This window comes from Pleurodeles waltl, chromosome 1_1 (genome assembly GCF_031143425.1).
Source record: "Pleurodeles waltl isolate 20211129_DDA chromosome 1_1, aPleWal1.hap1.20221129, whole genome shotgun sequence".
In the NCBI taxonomy this organism is placed as follows: domain Eukaryota; kingdom Metazoa; phylum Chordata; class Amphibia; order Caudata; family Salamandridae; genus Pleurodeles; species Pleurodeles waltl.
Window position 1 is genome coordinate 428738585 of NC_090436.1, and position 13243 is coordinate 428751827.

The 13243-nt window shown below is 44.3% G+C and overlaps 1 protein-coding gene across 1 annotated transcript in view; it reads right to left on the bottom strand.

Moving 5' to 3' along the window:
- FCHO2 (FCH and mu domain containing endocytic adaptor 2) overlaps nucleotides 1-13243 on the bottom strand; it is a 724395-nt gene that overhangs the window by 534911 nt on the left and 176241 nt on the right. Inside the window, exon 8 of the mRNA XM_069224082.1 lies at nucleotides 392-488. Coding sequence (XP_069080183.1) covers nucleotides 392-488 — 97 coding nt within the window. The remainder of the gene's footprint in view (nucleotides 1-391; nucleotides 489-13243) is intronic.

Genomic DNA, 13243 nt, shown 5'->3' on the forward strand with positions numbered 1-13243 from the left:
TTGACATGTATGCTTTAAATACCATTCATTTTGTTAAATATATGGCATTTTAATAATGGGAAACATACAGCCAAAACAGGGTAGGTTGCCCTAGACAACGAAGGGCTCAACGGCTGTCCACTACCATTTGTAGGTCTACACATGCAGGTAACCCAACTACACACGAGGATCCCACTTTAGAACCTCTATACAGGGACAAGGCAAAAATTCCGATTTGTTATCCAATGTTTATATTTCAGATCAAACATATTTCAGATCAAACAAGGCCAAATCACAAATATCAAGACACACTATGGTTGTAAAAGAGAGGTCAGGCATTCTGCAAAATCATTTAGTTGCATGACAATCTTATCAAGTGATAAAAAAGACTGCCTTTATTGCATGATCTTACCTGGTCTCTCCTTGCCTGTACCTTTGGTGTCAACAAATTTCTGTATCAAGCTTTCTACTGTTGTATTTGCCATGTTGTTTATGAATTCTTCATGGACCTTTAAGGAAAAGAAACAATCGGAAATACTTTTTAAGTAAAAGGTTTTGAAAGAAAGCAGAAAAAGTCACTGGTTGATAACACTTTTTGCTCAAAATGAAAATCTAACTGCAAAATGATATTTCAATGGAGACCTTCCTTTGTGTGTTTTTTTCCTATTGCTTACTATAGCTCTTCATCGATGGCAGGCACTGCTTCAGAGGATTGCAGGTGCACTACACATCATTAGGCTACACACAGTCAAACTGTAGTCACATTCCTAAATACCTGCAGGACCTTGGATCTTTCTGTGCATTTTAAGGTATACAATCAATAGACAGAAACTCCAGAACAGTTGGAGGATCCGTGATAATATCTTCTGTTAGCGTTTGAAGTACAAAAAAACATTGACCACCGTTTTGGCTTTAGAAACAAGTAGGCACAGAGATACACAACACATAATGGGACATTTATAAACATTTATGCACATAAGAGCAAGTCAGTTGCAGACTGCAGTGCACACTAAGATTAAAACCTATGGAGGCACATTTCGTTAGAGATAAACATGCTCAGAACGTATGCAGACAGACTACACAAGAACAGGCACTCGAGTACAACAGCAAATATCTGCATTACTGCCCAGTGACAGCATATCATGAGTTACTCCTAGAGGCAGACCTTGGATTCTTGGGTAAATTCATTTTGTAGTCTAGTATATTTTAGGCCACCCTCTTAAATGTAAAAACAAAACTAAAGCCTCACAATGTGAGGGGAATCAGAAATGTTCAAACCGAGAAAGAGAAATGTGACATTGTTCTGGACACTCAAGTTTTAACAGTGAATTTTGGGGGTCCCTTGCAGAAACTGCATTAAGGCAGGTCGGATACTACTACAAAACATTTCACTTATCAAGTCAACTTGCAAAACACCCAACTTGAAACATCTATCATACTTCTTGCTCACATGGGCTATTATGACCAGGTTATCGGTGTAAACAATAACTGTCTTGGCCTGGAAATGTGGTATAAAGCATTGATAGCCAGCAAACCTGTTCACAATTGTTTTCCATTAAAAGAGTGAGTTTCTGCACCTTGAATCCAACAATTCAGGGTCCAAAGTTTTCATTCAAGTGTGACTAAAATTACTGCAGCAGGAATGAGATGGTAGATGCACAGTGTTTGGCATATTAGGAGCGATCTGGCAAACTTAAGTATCTTGTGTACTTCAGAAGATCTAAACCATCAACCATCATGAGAACTCACCCATATTTGCACCAGAGTCCAGGCCATGTATTGTAATAAACGTTGTTACCGAACAACTGATCATGCCTCACCAACAGTCTAAAAAAAACGGATCTCAAGGTAACAGAAAGACCACAGCAGCTTGCATTAGAACAGAAAACACAGAATCCAGCCTGCAAGAAGCACCAGGCAAATGTCAATCAGAAATGTCAACTAGTCAAGCAGACTCTGGATGCAAGCTGCTTTTCTGACTACGGTCCAAATTATACTCTCACCCAAACCAAATGGCTTCCCTGTTCAAAATACTGACAGAATGACGCAACCATTCAATGGTTGCGTCATCACCAAGGTTTGCAGCTTTCAAAGTACACGCAGCTACGACATCTGATTGACTCAGTCTTCCACATCTCCGATCCTACTACAGAGCTCAACACATTTCCCAGATGACTCGTTACTTGAATCCTCATATGGAACTGACGCCATGGATCAGAATTGAGCCCCACCTCTATAAAGCGCTTGAGAGTCCATTATTTCTATATGCTGACTCCAAGATATCAAAGGACTCACATAACCCTATTGCATTCGGAATGCATAATGTCTAGGCAATGACTCATGTGCTTCTCGGAGTAGATGGATTTACCCACCCCAAAGCCCTATTATGGCATAACGCTGCCGCAACCATTGATTCTATACCCTTCCTATGGCAGGATTGGCATTTTAGGAGTATCTCTGAGATATATCACTTATTGATTAGATGGATCTCTGAGATCCTTTGCAGATCTCTTAGAAGCAAATTGACCACCCAGGTCCTACTTCCAGAGATACTTACAGCTGTTTCACTGCTACCACTCGATGCAGAAGACACATAAATGGCATCACACCGCCTCATCTTTACAAACGTATTTGGTTCGTTGGGGGCCATTACAAAAAAATTGACTATGGAGCTCTAGACCTCCTGCTCACCAAGAAATTTCTGCTCCACTGAAATGTCTCCTCTTTGCATGTTAGCAACAGTGACTCAACCTTCCTCACTCTACGACCCAATGGGCATAGAGTGGCTGACCACGACAGAGCTCTTCAGGAGGCGCAGACAAATTTCAGTTACTTCAAAATCCTCCACGATTGGCCCTGGACCCCGGAAAAACTTTTCCAGGTGAAACTGTCCAACACCTCGAATTGCTGGAAATATGACCATCCACACATCAATATTCTACATATCTTCAAGTCCTGTCACACAATCCTCCACTTACGGAGCCAGGTATTGCAAGTCTCATGGACACCAGTGACGTGGACTGTACCCCATCATTGGTGCTCACAGTTTTACCATATACCCAAACTACAAAAAAAACTAAATTTGTGGCATAGAATGCCTCTACTATTATTAGAAAAGAGAAGAGTTGGCTCTGCACTGCTTTGGCGATAGCAAAGATGTGTATTCTTTGGAATTGGTCCAAACCTATGACGTCTTCTATTAAGGACTTGATTCACTGTATGATGATGATGGAGGCCCACGAGCAACTGATGTTCAGACTAAATGACCAGACTTAGCTATTTTTGGACATTTGGGGTGGCTTCTTGTTCCCGCATCTAATGGTGCAGTCCTATCTCTCCACCAAGCCCACATGTGAGTGACTGTCTTCTACTGCTCATCCTATTGTATGTGTAACACCTTCTTTTACAATGCATCTCTAAATGTAAGTAGCTATTTCTTCTTTTACAAATCCAGACTTAGTAACTTCCTCTGTTACTGGTTAGCAATTATACATACAGGCAATGTTTTGACAAGATGTCCCACTTTTGTTAAATGACCGTTCTTCTGAGGTATGTACCTACTCTATCTAGGATAGTTTTCATATTGCTAAACTGATGTTTGTCCACTTCTAAGATCATGAAGAAACTGCATGTGATGATGTCCCGGTTCTTTGATTCTGACATATCAATAAAAATGTTTATAAAGAGACGAAATGACTTCCGTTCTTGGTACCGATCTCAATTAAGCAAATTCCACATCTAACAGAGGGTTACTTCCTTAACACCCACTCTCTTTAGAACCGTCATTTCCTCTTGATCTGAAATGCCTACATTTTGCAAACCTTGTCCTATTTGCAAGCTAATAAAAAATAACAAAAACAACAACACTCAAACTAGATTTTAAAAGACACATATAGAGGAACACTCCTTGCCCGAACGAGGGTTCACTCACGGAATGTTCTCTTGCTGGGCCCGCACTATCAGTCCAGGGGAACAAGCAAGAAAGCAGGAAGAGGGACAGTGAGCCAACTCTTTTCTAGCTCACTCCTACGCTTATGGCAGTAGGGTGTCACATAGGTTCTCATTATCCTAATGAGACTACTGGATTCAGGTGGCAGAATCACTTGTATTGGGGGGGGGGGAATGAGTCTGATCATGCACCATGTGACACCTGTCGGCATAATCCAGATTCTGTTCTGGCTAACTAGCAGTGCCTCATCTCCACCCAAGAGCATGGATGATTGGGGTAGCGGGCGTATGACATAAATGACTCCTCAGGGGAATCGTGGTCACTCGGATCTCATCCGTTTCACTCAGTTACATTAGTCTCACATATGCAAGGACAATCAGAGGCAGAGTATAGTTCATTAAGGTTTTTATTGAAGTAACTGCATCTTAGATAATAAGGCATGTATTGCAATAACTAGGACGATGAAGCACAACAGGATTAAAACTGTGACAAGGAGAGTAAAACACAAGAATAACGCTACCATGTTGTCACTACAGTTTTTAAGAATAGTTCCTACCTAGGCTATGTAAGAGCACAGCATGTTTAGCTCTAATTCTGCCCTTCAGGTTCCCCTGGGAAGACATCATCCCTCATACCTAAGCAAGAGGCCTGTAGTCTACATAAGAAGCTGCAGCGAAGCAATCAGCACTCAGTCGTGGTCATCTGGCTGAAATCTCCCTCCAAGGAACATGGGTGAAAGTAGTGTTTTTATAATAAAACAACTGATGTTCCAAGAAAGGATCCCCACATAAGAGTGTGCATGTTTCTGTGAACATTGGAGACAAAGCGTACCACTTTTGCCGGCAACCTTTCTTACTGCAGCCTTGAGAAAAGCTGTGAAAGAAATGTCTTGTTTAAGAACGCAGTGCTGACATTTGTGAAGAACAGCTAGATAGAGAAAATAAAACACCACCACAAATGTGGCTACTGTTAAAATAATATAACAAAGCTAAAATAAAACATATCTAGGTTAAAGTGCACAGCGGCAGGCCTAGTTTGCTAAAATAACATGTATAAAACTATAGCTAAAACGGCTACACAACAAGGGTACACGCACTGTTTAACCCCTTCCCCGCCAAGGACGTAATGGAATCGCTTCCCCTTTTACCCCCGACCACCCCCTTCCCCTCCAGTGATGTCTGATGACATCAGCATGCAACTGCGTGCTGACCTCATAAGAGGTCACCTCCTATCGCACTGGGATGTGGCTGAGAAATGCTAGGCATTTCTCTTCCGCTCGGGAGGAGGGGGCAGGCAGTGACATCAAAAGAAAGGAAAGGCTTTTTCTTTCTTTTGATGTCATTCTGAGCATTTCTGCAGCCCGATCGCAGAAATGCCCACTAGGCACCACAAATGTAGTTATTTTTTTTGTAGTTTGTGTATAAGAGAAACGAGCGCCCCCTTGGGCAAGGGCCGCTCCCCAGGGGGGCACGTTATTTTTAGGCCTTTCTGACCCCCTGGGGGCAGATCGGACTATACTGATTAGGCCGATCCACTAGACACCAGGGATTGTTTTTTTTTTTTTTTTTTTTGTGGGTTGTACCATAAGGGGAGCGATTCCTTAGGCAAGGGTCGCTCCCCAGGGGGCAATAATTTTATTAGGCCTATTCTGCCCCAGCCTATATTGATTAGGCTGATCTGCCCCCAGGGGGGGCAGAAGCCACTAGACATCAGGGATTTTTTTTGTTTATATGTTTACACTGATAAGGGGTGCGACCCCTTAGGCAAGGGTCGCTTCCCAGGGGGGCATGTTATTTTTAGGCCTTTCTGACCCCCTGGGGGCAGATCGGACTATACTGATTAGGCCGATCCACTAGACACCAGGGATTGTTTCTTTTTTTTTTTTTTGTGGGTTGTATCATAAGGGGAGCGATTCCTTAGGCAAGGGTCGCTCCCCTGGTGGGGCAAATTTATTTTAGGCCATTTCTGCCCACCTTAAGGGCAGATGGGCATATTTTCCTTAGGCCAATCTGCCCCGAGGGGGACAGAAACCACTGGACACCAGGGATTTTTTTTTTGCACCAATTTCACACAAGGGGAGCGACCCCTTAGGCAAGGGTTGCTCCCTTGGGGGGCAAATAAATTTTAGGCCATTTCTGCCCCCGTTGGGGGCAGATCGGCTATTTTTATAAAGCTCCTCTGCACCGCAGGGGGGCAGAAACCCCACCAGACACCAGGGAAGATTTTATTTTCAAAAAAAGAGGGTGGGGGTATGGCCATACCCCCAACCCAACTAAATGGAGACAAAGTTGTTCTGCCCACCGGTGGACAGATAGGGCAATTACCCCCGATCCATTCACCGGGGGCAGAAAGCCTACTAGATGCCAGGGAATTACAAAAAATAAAAAATAGTGGGCTGGTGGCTACCAACCAGTATAGACATGGTTATGTCCCCACCCCAGCTGAAGGGGGTAACAGTCTTTCAGCTCTCCCCTGCACACTAAAACCTCTTATCCCATGGCAAGCAAGAGGACATTTGATTATTTTGGGTTTTCATTTTACATTTGGGCCATGAGAGCTTGGCTAACTCTCAAAATAGCCCGACTTTGAATGCTGAGGGCTACACTTTTTGGACTTTGGGAAGCTGGCATGTAGAAAAATCCACAAGACCTAGACACATCTGAAAACTAAACTTCTGGGTGAGTCCAGGGGGGGTGTGATTCACATGCACTCCGCACCATTTTCTTAGCCACAATGCCTTGCAAACCTCCAATTTTGCTGGAAATCACACATTTTGCACACATTTTTCTGATGGAACCTTCCGGAATATGCAGGAATCCACAAAATTCCTACCATCCAGCATTGTTGCATCTACACAGATAACAATTCTGCCCCACTTGTCAGCCTAAAAATATTTTTCTTCAAACTGCCCTTTTGGATCCGCTTTGGTTCCCCCTCAATTTTGACATGTTTTTAGCACTTCCCTGTAACAGGCACTTGGCCCACCTACACAAGTGAGGTATCATTTTTACCAGGAGACTGAGGGGAACGTTGGGTGGTTGGAAATTTGTCCAGGTGAGGTGATCCCACACAGAAATGTGGGAAAAATGTGATTTTTTTGTGCTAAATTTGAGCTTTGCTGAGGATTCTGGGTAAGAAAACACTGGGGGATCCACGCAAGTCCCACCTCCCTGGATCCATTGGGTGTTTGGTTTTCAGAAATGTTTGGATTTGGTAGGTTTCCCTGTATGGCTACTGAGCCCATGACCAAAAACGCAGGTGCCCCCCACAAAAACAGGTAGTTTTGTATTTGATAATTTTTATGTGTCAACATAGTGTTTTTGGGACATTTCCTTTCCCATGCACTGGAACTACCCACACAGGTGAGGTACCATTTATATCGGGAGACTTGGGGGAACGCTGGGTGGAAGGAAATATGTGGCTTCTCTCAGATTCCAGAACTTTCTGTCACCGAAATGTGAGGAAAAAGTGTTTTTTGGCCAAATGTTGAGGTTTGCAAAGGATTCTGGGTAACAGAACCTAGTGAGAGCCCCACAAGTCACCCCATCCTTAATTCCCCTAGGTGTCTAGTTTTTAAAAATGCACAGGTTTGGTAGGATTTCCTAGGTGCCGGCTGAGCTAGAGGCCAAAATCCACAGCTTGGCACTTTGCAAAAAACAGCTCTGTTTCCTTTGGGAAAATGTGATGTGTCCATGTAGGTCGTGAAAATCGAGGGGAGCAAGATTCTCTGCAAACACATCCCTTGCTGGAATAAATTTGGCAATTAATTCTTCTGGAAAGTTTCCATTATTAAGATTTTCTCACAGAGCTGTTGGAGAAGCCTGGACGGAATAGAAAGATATTAGCCATCTCAGACTTCCCAATCGTAAAATTCATATTAAAAACAAACAATGGCAAAGCCAGTAGGCTTGGCTTCTTTGAGTGCATTAGTTCTTTGTTAGAAATGCTGAATGTTTTGTGATGTTTAGATGCACAAACCAATGGTTAGCTGGCTGTGGGCAACAAGGCCGGCTTTAGCGCTGTTGGCGCCCTGTGCAACAGTCTTTTTTGGCGCTTCCCACATCATGACCATCTCCTCGGATTCACTCACCACCCTCATGTCTCCATAGCCCCCCTTTCACATACATTCATTTATTTTCAAGAACTCGTAAAGGCTGGCGTTACTAATTCACTCAGCTATCCACATAAAATATAACTCTGTTCTTTGCAGCAAGCATATTAACCGTCTAAGCTACTTTATGGCGAGTCAAAGCTGCAGCTAAATAAAAATCCATCTCTATCCGTAGCAGGAAAATTAATCACAAGCGGTATCTTGACATTTTAATTGTTTTCTGAAGGCTGGAGCACAAAGAAACTTTTCAGCATGTGCTTTTAAATCGCAAGTTCCGTAAGTCATTGTTAAACACAGCGCCCCTATGATGTCAGCGTTCCCCAATCCAGGTCAACACCCGGTGCAGCCGCACCGCTCTAAACCCGGGCCTGGTGGGCAAATATACTGGAGGTTAATTAAGTAGGTAGCTGTAGAGGCAGGATACAAGCACCGCTGTGGGTTGATGAATGATCAAGTGTGGGTGGCTGTATTGATCTATCTAATACCTGGGGATGGATGCAGATGTATTGATAGATGTATGCAAACAGGTATAAAAATGTCTGTGGATTCATAAATAATTGCACGGATAGTTAAGTGTGAGCAAAAGAGTAGGAAGATAAATGACTGGGTGAACAGAGTATGGTAGAAGGGGGTATGCACTAAAGAAAATGTTCCTTGCCTGTGAAAGTGACATCTCTTGTGGACACTATCTTGGCGCAGATTCCGCACCTTGGGCCATATGTACGAACACATTTTCCCATAGACACAGAATGGGCAAAACTGCTTGCTACATCTGGCCCCTTATGAATATCGTGCCTGTGCCTAACTGAATCGGAAAAACTTTCCACCCAGTAACAGCTCTCCAGTGCCACCATGTGGTGCCGTGGCATTCGAGTTGCTGCTCCATTCACCCATGCCGTGACTGCTTCGGGTTGTGAACGTCTTCATCTGGTAAGGTAGCATCAATTACTTCCATTTACACATCCAGTTGAGCAGAGAGGAACAGAGAGGAGCAGAGAGCTTAGCGACTTCACCAAGAGAAAGATCATTACATATACTGGGATCTTATGAAGCCACAATTACACAAGGGGAGGAGGTAGACTGGTACGGAATCTACCATAAGGTACAAAATAGTTACCTCGGGTAACATTTTCGTCTGATAAATACTTCTTCTAACAGATTCCTTAACTTATGAATGAGTCCGAATGCAGAACCCCTCAGGAAATGGGATTGAGTAATGCCAAATAATTAGAGAAGTCAAGCAACGAAGCATTGGTTGTCAAACAGTAACAAATGGGAAACGTAAGCAGAGAAAATAAAGGGGCCGTCAGGGTTAGTTAATACAGTTGAATCTGTCATGGGCCTCAGAGTGTACAAGAAAATGTATTTTTGGCCAACTGTAACACATATTTATATACATGTTAAATGGTATGCTTGGTCTTTCTTTCTTTCTTGTGCAGGAAGAGCTGATCATTTACCCGGCCCCATCCTGAATGATAAATGTGGTAGGAGTTAACACATTTGGTGTTCATGCTTTCTAACCTCTGTTCTTGGTTGGAATGTAAAGGAAGAGGAACACATGATGGTAGTATTGGAGACTGGCTCATTTCAAAGGGAGAAACGACTTTGGCAGAAACGAAGGAGTTTATCTGGATAAAATACAGAGAATGGTACCAAGACAGACATGGCCCACAGCTCACCAACCCAACGGGTTAAGTGGCTGCCACTAGAAATACGGTTTTTAGAGTAAATTGAAAATGGACCAGGAGGTCATGAAAATTGTTAACAATACATGTAATTTCTTCTAGACAAAAAAAAGGGTGTTGAGGGAAATGAATACATGTGCTCGAAAAATAGCATCACGGAGGATGACTTAAATAGAAGGATTTGATCTGGAAGCCTCTTTAAAAATGAAAGCCAAATACCTCTTCACAGTAACGACTGCCAATCCTTGTGAGAAAGGGGATACGCAAAGCACTGAACATCAGAAAGGTGAGCCTCAAGGAGGCAACAAAAAAATGTAGATTGGCGGCCCACATAGGCTGAGTTGATATCAGGGTTTCAAACAGCCAGGATGGCATCCATAACATAATGTCCAGCAAAAGGTCTTTAACTGACACATCTCAGTCCCCACGCCTGCACTAACAAATAGCAGCCGAGAGCTGGGGTGAATGAGATGTTGCAACGGATTGCGTCTCGTCCAATCTGGTGTGATAAAAATTAAATGCCCTCGAGCTTCTAACACTTTCTGCAGGACCTTCAAGATCAGAAGGACCATACAGAATGCACATAGCAGACCCTGTTACTAGCTGAACCTAAAGACGACACTCAGAGAACTACTCAAAGGCAAAGAAGATCATTTCTGTTACTTTGGGATGAAGTTTAATTCAAGGTCCTTTAATTCGAAGCAACTCAAGTCATCTGCCCTCGCATTCAGAGTGCCTGCGAGATAGACTGCGCCTGGGAAAATAACCCGCTGCAAAGCCCAAAGCAACACACATGAAAAGCCTCTCAACACAAGGTGGTAGGACCCACACCTCTCTTTATTGATGTAAACAAGACAGTGGAGGTATGGCTTTGACACTCTCCAAAACTGAAAAGAGAAAGGTCTTTTGGGTAAGCCTGCAGGGTAAGTCTGCATCGGCGGCACAATAAAGTGTAGCCATTGTTCTGAGGTGGCCCAAAGGCACTGTGCCATCATCTTTCCCAGACAAGTGCCCAATCTCAAAGATGAGGTGTCGGTTATAAAGATGGACAACGAATGACTGAAGGAGGTAGCCACCTCGTGACCGGAGAGGCACATCCTCCAGTAGGGGTCCAGAAAGCCATTTTGAAAGATCTCTAGCAAAGAGACTCCAATGATTCTGGAGTCATTGTCTTCTTACACACCACTTAAGGGCCCCAACTTGCCCTGTGGCATGTACCACCAACAAGATGTGCTAGGATAACAACCAAAATAGGCCTTCAGAAGGAGAACCCGCAGAAACATGATTGGAGTCTTATTCAGAAACATCAGAACCATAACCCAAATAGTAGCATTCCTCTGATCAAGCTCTGATGAATCACAGCTTCTGAGAAGGGGAAAAGGGGTTGGGGTGGCGGTGGGGACAGGGGGGGGGGGTCAGAGGTGTTAAGGTCATGAAGAGGAATCAGGGTGACTTCACCAGCCAGTTGCCAAAGTATAGAAGGTACATGGACTCCTCATCTCTTGAGAGGAGCCGCTATTACAGGCAGCGGAGCGATGGTGAGACCAAATGGTGGCACTGAAAATTAGTAGTGCAGGCATCTCACTTTGAAACAGAGGTAACACCCATGAGCTGGTTTAATTGATAGATGGAAATAAGCATCCTGGAAATTCAGGGACACCATCCAATCCTGGTCAAGGAGAGTGTTAGACTTTTTATCCTTGGCATGGTCTCCCCTAACTTTTTGCCTCTGTTTCCCAGGTTGTTGATGTGTGCTGGACTCTGTTTTTGCTGTTTTATTACTCTGGGCACTTTACCACTGCTATCCAGTGCTAAAGTGCAAGTGCTCCTGTATAAAATGTATATATAATTGGCTTTCCATGATTGGCATATTTGTTTTACTGGTAAGTCCCTAGTACAAAGCACTAGAGGTGCCCTGGGTCTGTAAATCAAATGCTACTAGTAGGCCTGCAGCACTGGTTGTGCCACCCACCTTAGTAGCCATGTAAACATGGCTCAGACCTGCCACTGCAGTGTCTGTGTGTGCAGATTTTAACTGCCAATTCGACTTGGCAAGTGTACCCACTTGCCAGGCCTAAACCTTCCCTTTTCTTACATGTAAGACACCCCTAAGGTAGGCCCTACATAGCCCCATGGGCAGAGTGCAGTGTATATTTAAGGTAGGATATATACTAATGTGTTTTATATGTCCTAACAGTGAAATACAGCCAAATTCGGTTATCACTGTTGCAAGGCCTATCCCTCTCCAGGTTAACACGGGGGCTGCCTTTAAATATGATTAAAGTGTAGATTCCCCTTGGGAGCGGATAGACGTGTGGAGTTTGGGGTCTCTGAGCTCACAATTTAAAAATACATCTTTTAGTAAAGTTGGTTTTAAGATTGTGTGTTTAAAAATGCCACTTTTAGAAAGTGGGCATTTTCTTGCTTAAAACGTTCTGTGACTCTGCCTGTTTGTGGATTCCCTGTCTGGGTCAGTTTGGCAGTTAGGCTGTTTGCACCTCTCTAGACAGTGACGCAAAGGGAGTTTGGGTGTAGCCTGCATATCCTGATGAGCCATCTGTGCTAAGAGGCAGTGGAGGAGTGGTCACTTACACCTGAAAGGGCGGTGCCTTCCCTCACACACTGCAGTCTCCAACCCCCTGGTGGGCGTCTGTGGCCTGGCCTGGGCAAGGCAGGATTTCACAAACAAGAGAGACTTTCCTTTGAAGTAAGCCTACTTCAAAGGCCAAAATGGGTATAAGAAGGGCACCCCAAACCACAGACTTTAGATCACTTCTGTACATCAAGGGGAACCTCTGCTTGGAGAAGAGCTGAAGACCTGAGGAGAAGTGCTGCCCTGCCTGAGACTGTGCTTTGTGGAGCTATCCTGCAGTTGCTGCTTCTGCCTGTGCAAGAGGACAAAGACTGGGCTTTGTGTGCCTTCCTGCTTGTGAAGAAATCTCCAAGGGCTTGTCCTGAGCTTGCCTCCTGTTGTTGAAGTCTCAGGGCCATCAAAGACTTCTCCTGCCAGCACCTGGACTCTCTGCTGAGACTCCTGCCATGCCAAGTGGTGCCCTATCCAGTTCCTGGGGCCTTGGAAGGCGAAGCTGGCAGACCAAGACTGAAAATCCACACACAGACCGCTGTGCGGGGAAAAATTTGATGCACCTTCCGAGACACGGCTGAAAAATGATGCGCCGCCGGCCTAGTGGCAGAAATCAATGCTCCACTGGTATCGCGGCTGGAAAATCGAGGCACGCAGCTGGAAGAACGATGCGCAATACCTGCTGACAGAGGCTGTTAATGTTGCAACACACATTGCGCGGTTTTGCTGATACCATGCAGCAGGATTTTTGACGCAAACCTTGCTGGGTGCAGAAACACGACGCAACACCCACCCGGACCCAAGTGCTGCCCGGATCAACATATCGCTCCCCTGCAGGGAGGAAAATCGATGCATGCCGACCCGACCGGAGAAGGAGAAACGACGCACGGTCTCGCGTGTGGTGAGAAATCGATTCACCGCTTACCTTTTTTGAC